The sequence below is a fragment of the Dama dama genome, chromosome 32 (assembly GCF_033118175.1).
Source record: "Dama dama isolate Ldn47 chromosome 32, ASM3311817v1, whole genome shotgun sequence".
NCBI lineage: Eukaryota > Metazoa > Chordata > Mammalia > Artiodactyla > Cervidae > Dama > Dama dama.
Window position 1 is genome coordinate 13,026,305 of NC_083712.1, and position 17,343 is coordinate 13,043,647.

At 45.5% G+C, this 17,343-nt stretch overlaps 1 protein-coding gene across 10 annotated transcripts in view; it reads left to right on the plus strand.

Moving 5' to 3' along the window:
- Positions 1 to 17,343, plus strand: part of MCPH1 (microcephalin 1) — a 220,314-nt gene that overhangs the window by 22,089 nt on the left and 180,882 nt on the right. For all 10 annotated transcript variants that reach the window (XM_061134656.1, XM_061134654.1, XM_061134657.1 and 7 more), the window contains 4 exons: positions 1,989 to 2,103; positions 3,096 to 3,239; positions 6,314 to 6,403; positions 8,287 to 9,450. In XM_061134656.1, coding sequence (XP_060990639.1) covers positions 1,989 to 2,103; positions 3,096 to 3,239; positions 6,314 to 6,403; positions 8,287 to 9,450 — 1,513 coding nt within the window. The remainder of the gene's footprint in view (positions 1 to 1,988; positions 2,104 to 3,095; positions 3,240 to 6,313; positions 6,404 to 8,286; positions 9,451 to 17,343) is intronic.

Sequence of the window (17,343 nt, forward strand, 5' to 3'; positions counted from 1 at the left end):
TCTCATGTCAGTGTGTGTGTGGCTCCACTGACTTCTGCTTTGTGTTAAATGGCATGAACATCTCTTGGGTTCAGGCACCCTGAGATCATTGATGATTTTTACTAACTACATGGTTCATGTAACCTGTTTGAGTTAATTTCTCCAAGTGGAATATCTAGAAGTGGACTTACACAGTTCTGCCAATAGTGTACAAGGGTGACACTAACCTGTGCTGAATATTACTCATCTGTTAAATTTTTCCTAATTTGAAGCATTAATATTGTCTGCTCACACCCTTCACCACTTAAGGATTTATTCGTCCCTAAAGGCATTCCCCTTGCTTCCCCTGTCCAATGCAGTTGCAGATTTAACCTGACTCCAAGCCTTGTTATTCTGGCCTCTGAGGAGGCTCTCTGCTTTGCTCCCTCACTGCTGCAGGCCTGACCCTCTTGCTTGCTGTTCTTCAGACTCACCGGATGCACTTGTGTTTTAGAGCCGTCGCACCGTCTGTTCCGCTGTCTGGACACGCTTCCCTCATCCGCCCGCAGGTGGCTCTCTGAGTCCCATGGGGGTGCCTCAGGGAGCGGCCCTGTGGCTCCCGTTTATGGAGGCGGGTCCTTCCCACCGTCCAGCGTCCTGACCCTCCCCGCCTTTTGCCTTACGGCACTCAGGCCTTCTGCGCACTGTAAAACTAGGGGCAGCCAGTCTCTCAGGGGCACGGGGCCCCTCGTGGGTGACACTGCTTCCGGACCCGCAGGCCCCCGGGATCTCGTATGTTCTGCTGGTCACCTGCCCACCTTTTCACTGCGTCACCTCCCAAGCAGCAGGCCCGGCCACTGGAAAGGGGCGATGCTGACCGTCTTCCAGGGGCACACGCCCCCTGCCGCCGCTGGGGACCCAGAGGCCCAAAGCTGCACTGCTGATCAGTACCTTGCGTTCTATGCAGGTACAGCTCAGGCCAGCCTCAGGCCTGCTGGAATTAATCCTTCTCACACGCGTGCAACTTAACTTACTTGTTGTGTATATTTTCTGTCATTCCTTCAGAGTATAAGCTCCTTGATGGCAAGAATCTTTCTATGTTTTAAGACCAGTGTCTGACACAGTAACGTTTCTGTTAAATGATGAATGAGTGAGTTATTAAGGAATTGAGCAGGGTGCCAGTCGAGAGCACAGTGTAGCACCAGCCTTGAATGGCTAAGAATCTTCCTGTCCCAATCTTCCTGTAGACTGGGACAAAAGAGATAGCCTGGGACCCACATGAGCACGTTGGGCTGGGAAGTGACTTCCTTGGATACCTGCCCCAGGCTTCCTCGTTGGTCGCACTTTGCATGCACAGTTACTGGCCGAGTGGAGTTACTGTGACTTGACGACAGTAAGGCAAGATTAAAGAATGGTTCTCTTCTTTGGTCGTTATAATTCCTTTTGTGTCATATTACCATGTCAGGATTTTTGGGGGGCGGCAGGAGCACATAACAGAAGTAGCAAAAGTTAGGAAAAAGAGACTAATTTCAAGAATCCTCATGGAAACGATGCAAAGACCCTGAAAATGCCAGAAAACATAGCTATTTAGCATATAGCTCTTTGCCTAGGTGCTCAGTTGTTCAGTCATGTCTGACTCTTTGTGACCCCAGGGACTGTAGCCAGTGATGCTTCTCTGTCCATGGAATTCTCCAGGCAGGAATGCTGGAGTGGGTTGCTGTTTCCTCATCCACGGGATCTTCCCAACCCAGGGGTGGAACCCGCGTCTCCTGCTTTGACAGACGGACTCTGTACTATTGAGCCACCTGAAAAGGCCCATGTAGCGCTTTATTCAGTCTTAAATTTTATCTATGTTCTCACAGTTGTAGGAAGAATAAATACTACGAATTCACATATAGTGCAAGAAATACCGCTCCAAGAAGGTTTTATTATTGATTTTACAAAAGATATCAGCAGTATGTGTGAAAGGTTTCTTTTCCTGTCTTGCACAAATGCAGTAGGGTATTAATTTTTATGTTCTTCTTGTGTAGCGCAAGTGTATGCAGCCCAAAGATTTTATTCCCAAGACACCAGAAAATGATAAAAGACTGCAAAAGAAATTTGAGAAAATGGCTAAAGAGCTGCAGCAGCAGAAAACCACTCTGGGTAAGCCGAGAGACGCAGGGTGTCCTTGGTGCTCGTGTCTGTGCTTGTGGCCTCGTCTGCCGGCTGACTCCTGCATCCTGGGGGCCGTGCTGAGGGGCACAGTGTTAGCCTCACAGGTCGGAGACACAGGTCACTGCAGGAACCTGACCACAGCCATTGTTGGGCCGTACTGTTGAGCTAATCATTTCACCAGGTTAATGGAACTATTTTTTTTCCCAGGGATGATTATTAAAGATGTGATCTTTGATTAACCCTATTGGAATGAATCCATTTTTATTTCTTTTTTATATATATGTGTGTCCGTGTGTGTCTGTCTGTCTTGTCTGTGTGTGTGTGTGTGTATTTTTACCCAGGACTTGGTGTTTTTATTTTGTTATCCACAGTAGTCAGATGTTAGATGATACGTTCTTTTAATGATTTAGAAAAATGCTTTCAAAGATCATCAGACTTTGAAGTACTTCATGTGTTCTTAGTATTTCTCTTTTTTACCTTTTTCACTGGTCTCTCAATTCATTATTTCAGACCAATCTTGACACATCACTGATATAGATAAGCAGTTTTATTAAACTATAATGCTTAGCATAGAAGTAGAAAGCATTCATTCCTCTAGGTGTTGAGCCTGTGCGTGATGCCCGATAACTTTCCAGAAATCTGGCTGAATCCCTTGTCCTCAGCTCAGTCCTTCCTTTGCCCTACAAATCAAGCCTCTTTACCTGGTGCCTGCAGCTACCTCCCTGACGGGTCAGCGCTGACCACTTCCTGTGCTCCAGGCCACCCCGCCTGGTGTCGCTCACATTGAGCCCACCCCTGCAGGGCTCCAGGGGTACCTTGAGCTCCTTTCTTGCCGCCAAGTTCATCTGTGGGTCTCTGTGTGTCTGTCAGCAGGGAAGGGGAAATCTGCGGAAGGGGGACAAGGGTGTCTTTAAAGGAATAACATTGTTGAAGAAGGAAGGCATTTTTTAACTTAAAACTGGATATTTGTTTATTTTCAGGTACCAATGTTCCTGTCCTCTTATTTGAATCTAATGGCTCACTGGTGTACAGTCCGACAGGTAAAGTCTACAGGGGCCACCACAGCGCAATGAAGAAGAGGCTGCAGGAGATGAAGGAGAAACGGGAAAACCTTTCCCCAACCTGTAAGTGCTTGGCACTTGATACAGGGAGATTTGTGAACTAGATGAATCAGTCGTGGAAAGGGCTTTTTCTTTTACATAATTATTTTAGCTGATGTTTCTTGATTCTAAGTGTTTCAGAGTAGACTTTGTTGATACTTTCTTCCAGGAAATCTTTAGCTTTATTCTGATTTTTTAAGAATATATTGGGTTTTTAGTATTCTCCAGGTTTAAAACCCTATTTGTTGTATACGTTTGGTATTTAATATATTTTGGATTTTTCTTTCTTAAAAAATTAATCGTTCCCCTCTTCTGAAGTTTGCTTTAGATTAAGTGTCTTAATTATAGATTTAGTGTCTTAACTTTAGATTGTTTACCTTTTACTTTTATTTCTTTTATCTTAAATTTTTAAGTAATAAGCACATTTTCATAAAACATTGACCAGTGTATTGTTTGTGGTAAACATCCATCTTGATTCCCACCTAATTCTCCTCTGCCCCTGGGTAACCTGAGTTTTGTGTGATGTATTTCTCCAGGTCTTTGTCAGTGGGTCATCCATGTAGTCATGAAAAAGATTAGGCTTCTGTATCTTTCTTTGCAGTGATGTAGTTTTTCTTTACCTAAATTAGATCATGGCATACCTCTTACTTTAAACCTTTTTTCATTTAGAAGTATCTTGGTGTAGAATATCTGTTTGTTTGTTTGTTTTTAAGATGCTGCATTGTCTATTTTTCTAGTTTTTTTTTATAGTGATAGTGCTTCAGTTTTTATTTTTTATTTTTTTTTAGCTGCATGGTATGTGGTCATCTTCCTTTCTGGCTATCCAGCTTGCTCCCTATCATTTGCTCTCATAACCCACATGCTAGTGGAAATGCTTCTACATGAATATGTTTCTGTGTATTTCATGTATTTGCAATAATATTAAGTCACGAAGGCAGACTGACGTTTTTGGTAGATATTGTCAGATTGCCCTTCAGAAGGTTTGGGCCATTTTCACCCTTTGCCAGTCATTTATGAGAACTGCAGTGTCTCACCCTTGGGAAACTGGATGGCATTAGTCTTCACGTCTCTCTCAGAGATGGAAACATTGCAATTCTCTGTTTAATTCACTTCTGAGGGCGCCAGTGAGTTTGCTAGTGAGGTTGGAAGTCTTCACATCACTGCATTTAAATGTTATGCTCTGTACATTATCCCTGAATCTTTGTACAACTACCTATTATGCATTATTTTCTTTCTGATTTGTAAGAGCTAATTATGTGTTACAAGGATTCTCTCCCAGCTTCTTGTGTGAGCACTTGTACTTATGTATCAGGCACTCAGCAAATAGACTGTTGAATAACATGCACAGACTCTGCTGTTTATCATTTAACATACGGTGACTTGGTAAGAAACAGATACAGTATATTTAAGGTAGACAAACCTGTTTGTCTTTTCCTTCTGGCCTTCAGGATTCCTGTGATGTGTAGAACTCCTCCTGCACAAGGTTTTAAAGTTGTTGTAGCTGTTACATTTTCTTCTATTACTCTTACAGTTTAAGGTTAGTTATTTCATCTGTCCTGAGTTTGTTTGTGTATCATATGCAGTGAGCAGTTAAGGTTATAAGGTTAGCTGTGGCTGCCAATAACAGATAAACATGTTGCATTTCTTTGTCCTGACAGAGGAGGCGGCAGGCAGGGCTGAGGGTCTGTGTCGGTGGTGTCCTGAAGAGCCTGGGCCCCATCTCGCAGGGCCAGCTCCCTGTGAGCAGCCCCACCAGCGTCTGCCCACCGCCACTGCCGGTTCCACAGGCCAGACCCAGTCCTGTGGCCATTCCTGCTTGCAGGTTAAGTGCAGCCATTTATGGCTCAAGAGCTGCAGAGGCAAAAGATAAGCAGGAAATACAGTACAGTTCTGTGTGTTTGTTTTCATACATCTAATTTAATCTTCCAGTTAAGTTTAGAATGGCCAGTGGTATTCAGGATGACACAGCTAAGGGAACACAGTAGTTTTAGCCTAGGAAGTAGGAGACAAAACCAAGTTGTCTGCAGGGCCCGGCAAGCAAGACTGACTTATAGTCTTAACTGGGATGTGTATTCACACTAATTTAATTTGGTTCTGTTGTAAGAGGAAGATGGGAATGGATGTTGAGGTAGGATACTAGCAGTGTCCCAGGGGAATATCCAAATTGGTTCAGCAAATAATTGTGTATTTGCCTTTATATGTATGTGGAGTAATTTGCCTTAAACTTTGCTCCATTACTTTGCAGTGTTAATTATGCTATATATAACTGCCTTCAGCACAGTTTAAAACAACTGAAAATTTTGTCTCTGTGCTTACCTTCCTTATCTTGGTCTATTCTTATTTTATAATTGTTTTCTCAGAAAAGTATCCTTTATAGTCTCCTCAAAGTCTCTGTCTGTGTGACCAAGGTATCGATTTTGTGTCTGATCCGCAGGGCCTTTGAAAATAACACCCATGGCCTTGCTTGTTAAATCACTGATCACCTGAAGGTTCCCTGTGAAACCTCCAGGGTTTGCCAGCCTCTGCACGCTGCACCTCGGGGCTGGAGAGGCAGTCCTGTGCCTGACGGAAGGTTCAGCAGTGTCCCTGGCTCCTGCCTGCTCGATGCCCGCAGCACGCGCACAGTCCACCCCCCCCCCCACCTGTGACGCCCAGCGGTGTCTGCTGGGCACCCAGGCGATCCCTGGTTGAGAACCACTGCTTTGCTCAAAGAGGCAGATATCTGTGATTATTGTGAAAAAAGGCCTTGGCTGTGGCGCAGTGAGACTGACTGAAAGGTTCTGTTTGCCTCTGTTGAGCTTCTACTTAGGTTCAAGGTGGCCGACTCCCCAGATCCCTTCCAAATTTTATTATCCTAGGGGTTTATGCCTTTTTTATGGAATGACTTGTATAACTATATTTTAATGACTCTTATCAGCAGTAGATTTGAGTAAGACTTAGTTTTTGTGCTTATTGTGTTGCTGAAGTCTAGAATAGGAAGTACAAGGAGTAAGTTGTGTGTGTGTCATACAAGAGCAGAAGGAGTGGGCCTGCTATCGGCCTCATCTGCTCCCAGAGCTCAGAGCTGTGTTAATGAGGAGTTGTGATTGTTTTTTCAGCCTCCCAGATGATTGAACAGTCTGATGATAACACTGTGAACTCTCTGCATGAAGCATCTTTGAACCTTTCACATGATACTTTGTGTTCAGGTAAAATTATTTTCTTTTCTTTGATATATTTAATATTGATAATATGTTTTTTCTAATGAGAAAAACAATTAAAAGCTAGAATTTGTGAATTTTACTCTGAAATTAGGTGTCGTAATTTACAAAAATAGATGCTTTACTAAAATTAAGGCATGAGAAATGATATGACTTAAGCATGTTTTTGGTTCCCCTGCTTTTTCTCCTAGATATTTGCTTTCTTGGCACAGAATCAATTGCTCATTAAAAAAAAAAAATTGTACATGAGCCAATCTGCATGCAATTTAAACTACAGTGAGTTTAAAGTACTGTGTTTAAACCATGCAGTGATTGAAACTGTGCACTGAGCTTATGGTACTGAAAACCGATAGAGCCGGGAGAGAGTTGGTTCACACAGTGTGTGATGAATGTATGAACAAGTCGGGAAGTAGATATAAATCACAAAAACTGCAGGAGATAAAAAACAAAGAGGATTTCTAATTAGAAGCAGTGTTGGAAAGAATTAGTTAAAATTAGAGTTTTGTATTATGAATGTGGTTCTCTAAATATGGAAGTCCTTATTTCACTCTAAATGATCACTTTTCCTGGGTGTTGTCTTTCTGGTCATATTCCATTTCTTAAAACTGTGTCTCCAGCCCCCATTGTGAGTGAAGTCGCTCAGTCGTGTCTGACTCTTTGCGACCCCGCGGACTGTAGCCTACCAGGCTCCTTCATCCATGGGATTCTCCAGGCAAGAATACTGGAGTGGGCTGCCATGTCCTTCTCCAGGGGATCTTCCCGACCCAGGGATTGAACCCAGGTCTCCCGCATTGGAGGCAGACACTTTAACCTCCAAGCCACCAGGGCCCATGTAAATAGCAGTGGTCTGTGGCAGGAATAGATTCAAAAGTTGTGAACTGTTACGGACTGTCTTCTGAAAGCCACCACAATAAGAAAGGACAACCAAGATCCTGGGAGTTTAAACAGAGGCTTTGTTTTGTGCGTGGTTTAGTCTTTAATCTCTTTGTGTTGAAATTATTTGCCCACGTGTCTTGAATTATCTCCATCTTTTGTACTTCATGCCTGATGCGTGTTATTTCATGTAAGTTGGAAACGAGTGGCAACTATAATGGGATTTCCTTGTATCGTCTCAGCCGGTTCTCCTGTTAGCCCTGTGGCGTGGACACTGCTGTCCCCATTCTGTGAGAGCACCAGGCCAGGGCGAAGGCAGACAGCTTGTACGAGGGCCTGCCGTTTGGCTGACCAGGCCAGGCTTTGACCAAGGCTGTCTGGCTTCAGCATCTTGTACTCCTAGGCCATGTCATGCTGCTTGGCAGCCTTTTGAAAAGTGAGCTGAGCTTATTCAGCTGCTATTAATAGAATTAAATGTGTGCTGCATTTCCAGCTGTGGGCTTCGGGACACACGGCACTGTCCACCTGCTGGGATTCCCCCTGTTCCCTGGGGGCTACCTCCGTTCTTCGCCTCTGAGTAGAGCGTTAATGCTGTGGGTGGGGTAAGACCCACTGTCGCTTCAGGTGTGGAGTCCATAGCGCTGGAGCCTGGACGTGGCGGCCTTCCATCTAGAGTCCCAGCTTCCTCTGGGGTCCATGACTCTTCCTGGAGCCAGGCGCCCAGCGGGTGGGCGTCCGAGCGCATTCCTGCCTCCCGATCCATCTTGTCTGAGGCGCGGGGGCCCCGGCCTTCCCACCTCTGGACCCCATCCTGTCTGAGGCGCAGGGAGCCTGGCCTTCCTGCTTGGAAGTGCCAGCTGGAAGGCGTCCTGACAGGTCGGGAGGAGGACCCTTCTGCACCAGGAGCTGCGCTCAGGGAGCATCTTTGTATTGTACTGACAAGTACTTCTATACTAATTTAAACCCTTAAAAAGTGAATTGTCTTTCATGTGTTCCAGACAACTCTTCTGCCGGTGGTCTGCCCATGTCTGCTGACGATTCTTGTGGAGGCTCTGCAAGTGGGACCCGGGAGAGGAAGTGGGGCGAGTTCATTACTGAGAGGGAAAGTGATCTGTGTGCTGCGTTGCCGGTGTTGCAGACAGGCCATGGCGGCCCCTCAGCAGCTCCCCGTCCCCTGGGTCTCTGGACTCCTCCCAGATCCACCAGCAGTCCTCCCAAGGCAGAGAGCCCCCAGCAGAGCAGGGCTGCGGGCAGGGTTGTCACCCCTGTCTCAAAGCCATCGCGGCCGGCGGCCCAGGGGCTGTCTGATGGGAAGAAGCGTTTGTCTCCTGTGTCCTCTGCTACAAAAGGCCGCCCCGAGGGCCGTGCACAAGCCATGGGCTCCTCCGTCAAGAGAAGGAAGACCCCGGAGAACTGGCCAGCCTCAGAGGAGGGGCGGAAGAGGAGGCGGTCCCTCAGGCAGCGCCCTGCAGCCTGCCTGCGGCTGTGGGAGGCGGAGAGCGGCCTGTGCTCTGTGCGGAGGCCCGCTGTCAAGAGTCTGGCCCTCGAGGAGTCCTCATACGATGATTACTTTTCTCCTGACAATCTCAAGGAGAGGGTCTCGGAGGGGCTTCTTGGGGAGCAGCTGCCCTCCAGCCCCTCTCCGCTCCGAGGTCAGAGGAGCCTTTCCAAGACCGAGAGGACCAGCCTCCTGGACAGGGCTGACCTCTCCCTCATCGGCAGAGGCCCCAGACCCGCCGTCGGCACCTGCTCCATGGCGAAGCCCGGCCCCTGCCTGGAGAGGCTTGCGCTCTCCGGGGCAGACGCGGGGCTGGGCGCCGGGACCTCGGGGGGCATGCCTGCTGCTGACGGGACCCCCGGGCCCTGTGCCCAGGCCGAGGCCCAGGGTGGGGGCGATGCCCGCCCCGCTGGGGGTGACGTTCCGCACACCCCCAGTGGACTCGTCCCCCGGATGGGACCACAGGGAGACCCCAGCCCTCTGAAAGGAAGCAGGGAGGAGAGGAAAGAATGCACTGACACCCAGACCATGCAGAAAGAAGGCACGCCTCCCGAAACGAAGGAGTCTGCTGAAGCACACAGTGAGGGTGAACTGAACGCTGTAGGTGACTGTGCTGAGGAAGGATCCACGGAGAGGGAAGCGCCAGCCCAAGGAAGTAGAGAAAGTACGTGAGCCTCCTTTTACAGGTCTCTGCGCTCTGAGAATGTGCAACAGGGCGTCCGTCTGCCACACCTAACAGCTTTTTCATAAGCAAAATATTTCTTTTTTCCCTTTTTAAAAAATCTTGAAGAACGTATGTTTGAATTTACAATGGTAAATTCATTATTCCTGAGGAATAGACAGTTTACTGCCCTAAGGAGGTTCTAGGTTCCTTGCTTAAGCCTGTTGTTATGAATACATTTCTCTAAGTCCTATAGGTGCTGTCTTTTGTGAAAAATGGCCTAGAGAGGGTGTTTGTCCTGGTTTCACTGTAGCCTCTCACTGCAGCATCACTGAGCAAAGATGCACACTAGTGGAGAGCTTTTAAAATGATCTGTTTATAACAGGGAGGCTGTTTACTTTAAAAGGGAAATTAAAGCAGTGTAAATCATGCATCTGTTTATAACAGTGAGGCTATTTATTTTAGAAGGGAAATTATGGCAGTGTAAATCATGGCATTTTGTCAAAAAAAGACAAAAGCATAAATATGAAAGTAAGTTATCAATATTTATTTTTGAAAAAACTAGCTGGTGTTAGTTCTGAAGAAATATTTTTTTTAAATACTTTAAGCAAGTAGTTCATTGTAATAGACCTTTTTAGACTTCTTTTTATTTGCTTTAAGTGTATAATTTAAATAGATTTATTCCTATCTAATTAAAACCATGGCAGCAGACTATGCCATTATAGCAAAAGTAACAACAATAGAAAACCTTTTTGACTTTCTGATTATATGCACAAATAGGTTTTGGCAGTCAAAAGTGAAAAATCATGAACTTAAATCATATCCACCTAAAGATTGGGTTAAAATTTCAGTGAGGCCAAGTTTATTCTTCATTATTTTGTTAAATCCTGAAATCATCTTAACCTTCATCTTTTTTTTTTCGCCCGTCTTAACCTTTTTAAAATGGAGAAGTCATAGGGATTGAAATGGACATAGTTGTACTGCGTATTTTTCCCTTGGGTTTAGACTCCTCAGAATCATCTCAGAGAATTTAGTCTGTGTATTATTAACGTTTTTATATCTGAGCTTTCTCATCTATATAAAACTTTATTAAATATTTATAAAATACGTAAAATTTGACAACCTTTATTTTATGTTCCTTTATGGTTGGTATGTGCTTTCAAAATATTTACTTTAAAATGATGTCAGATCTAAGTTAATAGAAAACAGTGGGTATACAGAGTTGTAGTAATTAAGAAGATCCTGATCTTGAACCTTACATTCTCATTCTCTGTTTTCATCGCCGCTTTTGAATAATACTTAATGATGTGCAAACATAAATCAAGTAAAAATAAAAATCTGCTCTCAGGTAGTGTGAAGCACCCTACGGCCCAACACTGTGAGCAATGATCGTCCTCCTCTGGGACTCACCCCACGTCCAGGGCCCTGTGGGGTCTGGGGTCTTGGGGTGTGGGAAGGACCCCGGAATAACTCAGTCTGACTCAGAGATGGGGTCAGATATTCTCAGTGCACTAATGTCAGGACATCTAGATGCCCCTTGTTTTATGTCATTTCAGTAGACAGAAAATCACTGAATTTAGGGCAGGAAAAGACCTAACTATCTTGTAACCTAACTGTATCCGTTTGTTTTGTTATGTAAAATCAGGACCCACCGATGTTTTAGGAGGTCCATAGTCGGCCCACCTGGAATTTCCCCTCTTTGGGAAGCCAGCAAAGGTAAATGCACTTTGCCTGCAGCCGTCTTAGACTGTTGAGAGATGCTGAAACTGCGGAGCAGCAAAGCCCAGTCTGTACATCAAGCTGTGCCTCTCCAAATCCTGATGTTGAAATAAAAGTCTTTTTTCAATTTATGCTTTCTGTTTACTTTTACTCATTGCCCTTGGTAGTATCTAAGATGTGCTGTAGAGCTTGTGAGAACAAGTTACTAAGAGACTCAAAAATAAATGTTAGTAGAAAAGTGCATGGAGGGAGAAACCTGATTTTTTAAAAAGTAACCATTGAAGTCATTGTTGTCATTCATTCGATCAATCCTGTCTGACTCTCTGTGACACCATGAACTGCAGCACACCAGGTTTCCCTGTCCTTCACTATTTCCCAGAGTTTGCTCAAACTTGGGTCCATCGAATCAGTGATGCCATCCAAACATCTCATCCTCTGTTGCGCGTTCCTCCTGCTGTCAATCTTTTCCAGCATCAGGGTCTTTTCCAGTGAGTCGGCTCTTTTCATCAGGTGGCCAAAGTATTGGAGCGTCAGCGTCAGTCCTTCCAATGATTATTCAGGACTGATTTCCTTTAGGATGGACTGGTTTGATCTCCTTGCTGTCCAAGGGATTCTCGAGTTTTCTCTAGCAACACAATTTGAAAGCATCAATTCTTCAGCTCTCGGACTTCTTGAGGGTCCAACTCTCACATCCCTACATGACTACCAGAAGAACCATCGCTTGACTAGATGGACTTCTGTCAACAAAGTGATGTCTCTGCTTTTTAATACAACATTTAGATTGGTCATAGCTTTTCTTCCGAGGAGCAAGAGTCTTTGACTGCAGTTGCCATCTGCAGTGATTTCTGAGCCCAAGGAAATAAAGTCTTCCACTGTTTCTATTGTTTCCCCATCTATTTGTCATGAAGTGATGGGACCAGATGCCATGATCTTAGTTTTTTGAAGGTTGAGTTTTAAGCCAGCTTTTCCACTGTCCTCTTTCACCTTCATCAAGAGGCTCTTTAGTTCCTCTTCGCTTTCTGCTGTTAGGGTGGTGTAATCTGCATATCTGAGATTATTGATATTTCTCCCTGCAGTCCTGATCCAGCTTGTGCTTCTTCCAGCCCAGCGTTTCTCATGATGTACTCTGCATATAAGTTAAATAAGCAGGGTGACAATATTCTTTTCCTATTTGGAATCAGTCTGTCTTTCCGTGTCTGGTTCTAACTGTTGCTTCCTGACCTGCATATAGGTTTCTCAGAAGGCAGGTGAGGTAGTCTGATAGTCCCATGTCTTTAAGAAATTTCCAGTTTGTTGTCATCCACACAGTCAAAGGCTTTGGTGTAGTCAGTAAAGCAGAAGTAGATGTTTTTCTGGAGTTCTTTTTTTTTTTTTTTCCTGTGACCCAACAGATGTTGGCAATTTGATCTCTGGTTCCTCTGCCTTCTCTAAATCCAGCTTGCACATCTGGAAGTTCTCAGTTCATGTACTGTTGAAGCCTAACTTGAAGGATTTTGAGCATTATCTTGCTAGCATGTGAGATGAGCACAATTGTGTGGTAGTTTGAACATTCTTTGGCATTGCCCTTTGGGATTAGAATGAAAACTGACCTTTTCCAGTCGTGTGGCCACTGCTGAGTTTTCCAAATTTGCTGGTATGTTGAGTGCAGCTCTCTAACAGCATCATCTGTTAGGATTTGAAATAGCTCAGCTGGAAATCTATCACCTCCACTAGCTTGTTCATAGTGATGCTTCCTATGGCCCACTTGACTTCCACTCTGTGATGTCTGACTCTAGGTGAGTGATCACACCATCGTGGTTATCTGGGCCCATAAGACCTTTTTTGTACAGTTCTTCTGTGTATTCTTGCCACTTCTTAATATCTTCTGCTTCTGTTAGGTCCATCCTGTTTCTGTCCATTGTTGTGCCCATCTTTGCATGAAACGTTCCCTATTAACCAGTAGTTTTTTCTTTCCAAACTTTGTTTTCTAGTTTCATAAACTAAACAAGCACATGCTCAGTGTAAGACAGATTGCTAAAAAGAGTAAAACTGTCCTGACCTCGCCTCCTTTTGCTGGTTGATTTAGCAGCTGTTTCCATGCAGCTGTTGTGTCCCGTGGTCCCCTCTGATTCCCAGGGAGATGGGAGAGAAGCGGGCAGTGACCCCCGTCTTCCCCCACCCCACACACGCAGAGGCCATGTCCTAATGAGATGGATGGACAGCACAGGAATGTCAGCGTCACGTCAGGTAGCAAGAAGCATGAGCAGAAGTGTGCTGGTTAGGGAAGGCAGCCCAGGGGGGCTTCTCGGAGGTGATGGCTTCGGCCCTCGGCCTGGGCACAGGAGAAGAGGTACCTTGTGGCTGGGGGCCGTGTTTCAGCCTATGGAAACGGCAGGTGCCAATGTCCTGAGGTAGAAAATGCTCGTAGGAGCCGCAGTGAGACCACTGCAGCAGCAGCTACTCTCTGGGCTGAGAGCGACTGGGAGGAAGTGCTGTCAGGCAGGGGCAAGCCAGGGGTGCTTTGCTTTTGTTTCTAGGTGTGATGAGAAGCCAGTTGTGATTGATGTTTTGGATGTAACCCTGGGTGCTTCGTGAACAGGCCATGGTTGGTGTCTGCTAGAGACAGGCTGCCAGCAGTTGTGCATTTCCTTCCAGATGTTCGGGGGGGGGGGGGGGGGGGGGGGGGAGTTGTCCACAAGCGCCTTAAGTTCAAGACGTCTTAGGGAGGTTTTACTGCATACGTAGGACTATGGTATCCTGTTGCCTTAATGTCGTCTTTTGTCTTTGAAACGTGTTAGGCATTTCCATATTGGTGTCAATGGAGCAGCAGAACTGCCTCATCTTTAAATGTATTTCAGGAGTCAGTGAAGTTTTCCTGTGACAAGTCAAAATATTCTAAACTTTGTGGATCAGGCAAAATCAAGGTATGTAGGTATAGTGAGAAAACCATTTTCACCAATTTTTTATTGATGAAACTCACAAGTTCAGTAATTTTTTTGTAAAACAATTCTAATGAGGATAGAATTCTCCTTTGGGGGAGGGATAACTTAATGGGGTTCAGATTAAGAGCTCTTGTCACCAAAATTGATGTTAATGTTTCCTAATGCTGCCACGTAGTATGATTTTAGGGATTTCACCTTTGGAAATGCTATTTCACATGGATGGGGACTGCCAGACCCTGCTCCTAGTCCCTGAGCAAATGTCTTCCTGGAGCTCATGCTTGCCTAGGAAAGGTCTGTGGGATTCCCCGAGAGTGTCCCCCGCATGTTCTTGGTAGCGGGCTCTCCCGGTGCAGATGAAGCATGTCGGTTATGCAGTCGCCTGGGTTTTGAGTAAATGTGTGCTTTGCCCTTTCCTCAAGGTCTGTAGGTCATTGCTGGAACTGTAGCTAGCTTGTGGGAAATAGATCACATCAAATTTTCAGGAGAATTGAGACCCCACGGTTTTAACTTCTGGCACCGCAGGACAGGAAGTGTATAATGCTACTCGTTGTTACTTAACATGTGGAAATGGCTTTCGCTCCCCCTCCCCACTTGGGACTTCTGACCACAGCTCTTCAGGCAGCCACCTGAGTGGGTCTTCATGGTCAAGCTGATCAATCCGACTCCTCCTGAACTACTGCACAGCCGGGCCATTGATGCTTTTTCACTAACAAAGGTTGCTGAAGGGCTTCCTTACACTGGTGCCACGTGACCGTGGGCAAGAGCAGAAGGAGATCCTTCCCAGGCCCACACCCTCCCCCGGTCCATTGGTCTGATTGAGGCTTGTCTGTGAATGATGGAGTTGCGTGTCAGCACAGAGACATACCTTATCTAAACTGTTCGGCCCTGTCCAGGTATTAGGTTCTTTTTCATAAATAATAGTCGCCGGTAGAGGCTGATGAAGGCTTCTTAACACATTTCTATAATGCGAACTCTGTCTACCAGCTCTTGTGGAAGGCAAGTCTCCAGACACACAGATGTTTATTAAACAGTTTGGCATGCAAATGGGGGACTGTCCACAGATCAGATCAGTGTGCTGACGTCTCAGGTGTTGTCCTTTAGGTTAACTGTGGTGGTGGTGATGGTGGTTTAGTCGCTAAGTTGTGTCCGACTTGCGACCCCGTGGACACCAGGCTCCTCTGTCTGCAGCTGATCTGAAAGGTTCACAAGAGGCGGACAGGATTCTCAGGGCTCCTTTCTGGATACTGGGCAGCATGAGGCTGCTAGGAAGCCCTCAGCCCTATGGTTTCTCATGCAGCCATTTGGGACCAAGTCTTGGATATGACCCCCAGGTACCAGCTTTGGCACCTGCCCTGTTCATACAGGGGTAGGAGGGTCCTGTGATATTTTAGCCTGTCCCTGAATTTAACTGAGAGACATTGCTGGCATCGTTTACTCTGACTGATAAGCTGGTGGTATCATTTCTTTAATCCATTTTGCCAGTTGCCAGAGCATCGAGTGTCTGGCGGGAGGTTTACAGGAGTTGCCTCTAAGGTGTCGTGTTTAGCCTGAGTGCCTGCCCGTATCCTCTCCTCTGGAACCTGCCAGTCCTCTCACCGGGTGAGCGGTCCTGGCAGCTCGATGTAGGTTACTCAGCCTTAGCAGGAAGGCTGACTACAAGGAAGGTGTTAGAACCTGTTGATTACTTGACTTCATTTGTTTCCTAATTAATCATATGTGTACTCTGCACATGCTATGTTCAACACGTGAGCACCAGCAGGGTAACAGTGATGTGAAGCTACGTCCCTCTCCTTCAAGCTCAGACGTGTGGGGAACATGTGGTCAGGTTAACCTACACACAAGGATCAAGGAATTAAAAAGATGGAGAGGTGACTCCCGACGGGAGGGGTTATATGGTATTAAAACTGGTCTGCGTGTTTAAAATCCATGTTTTAATTATCTGTACAATGATTATAAAGGAAATGATGCCACATCATCTTTTGAAGATTATGATTAGATTTTAGTTTGGCTTTTTTTTTTTTTCCTTGACCTTTCAGTTTTTTATTTTTTTAATATAAATTTATTTATTTTAACTGGAGGCTAATTACACTATTGTAGTGACTTTTGCCATACACTGACGTGAATCAGCCACGGGTGCTCATGTGACCCCATCCTGAACACCCCTCCTACCTCCCTCCCCATCCCATCCTTCTGGGTCATCCTAGTGCACCAGCCCTGAGTATCCTGTCTTATGCATCAAACCTGGACTGGCAATCTGTTTCACATTGGCTTTCTTCTTTGTTGACAGAATGAACTTGATGTTTTGGCATGTGTGTGTGTGTGTGTGTGTGTGTGTGCGTGTGCGCGCGTGAATCATCAACTGTGTCTTGCTTGCATAGAACCTGTGAGCTTGCATGTATCCCAAATCCCGAAAGTATATGTAGAAAGGACTCTTCCCACAGTCTCAAAATTCTGCATTCTACATCGCTTTTAAGTAATTCATTATTACTTTTTAGGAGCTCAGAAGAAATTTCCCATTTGGACAGTGTTAAAATGTCATAGTATATGCCTTTGTCATTGAAATTATAGACTCTTAGATCAGGCCTCTCAAACCTTTTTGGTCTTTGATCTTGCAGAGTGTCTTGTTCTGGTAAATAGTAATTGCTTAAATGTGTTATTAGCAGTAGTGTTACTAGTCTTAATTCTGTGTCTTGGAAGTAGGAAGGTGGGGTGTGCAGGAGGACGGATGTTGAGAGTAAGGGTTGGTTTGTGTTGCTCTGCCCTGGGCAGGACCTTGCCGTGGGCCACGTAGCTCTTAAGAAATTTAATGTTTTTCTCAACCGTGTGTTCTCATGCTGCCTCCCCATGGTTCTGCCCCAGAGAGATCGGCCCTCAGTATTGAAATAGTTCTTAATCCTGCTTATCTCCGCTAGGTGAGGGGAGGTAGTGATTTAACTGATGCCCTCTGAGAGTCAGCTGGGGTCACTTTCTCACCTTGATGGTACTTGAACCCAGACAGATTTTTAATTGGCCAAAGTTCAGGCAGCATAACTTGATAAACATTCTGGGGCTGTGAATTTTTTCCTTTTGTATTTGGCCTTTTTTTCCTTTGAAATGGAGGCAGTTAATCACTTATGTAATGAAGAGTGAATGTGAGGAGAGAAGAGAGTCTGGGATTTATGACTTTGGTCCTGGATGATTGATAACACTCACCATACCGGGGCGTGCTGGAGGAAGAACAGATACAGGGTGCACGTAGCACGCCAGCTGAAGGTTC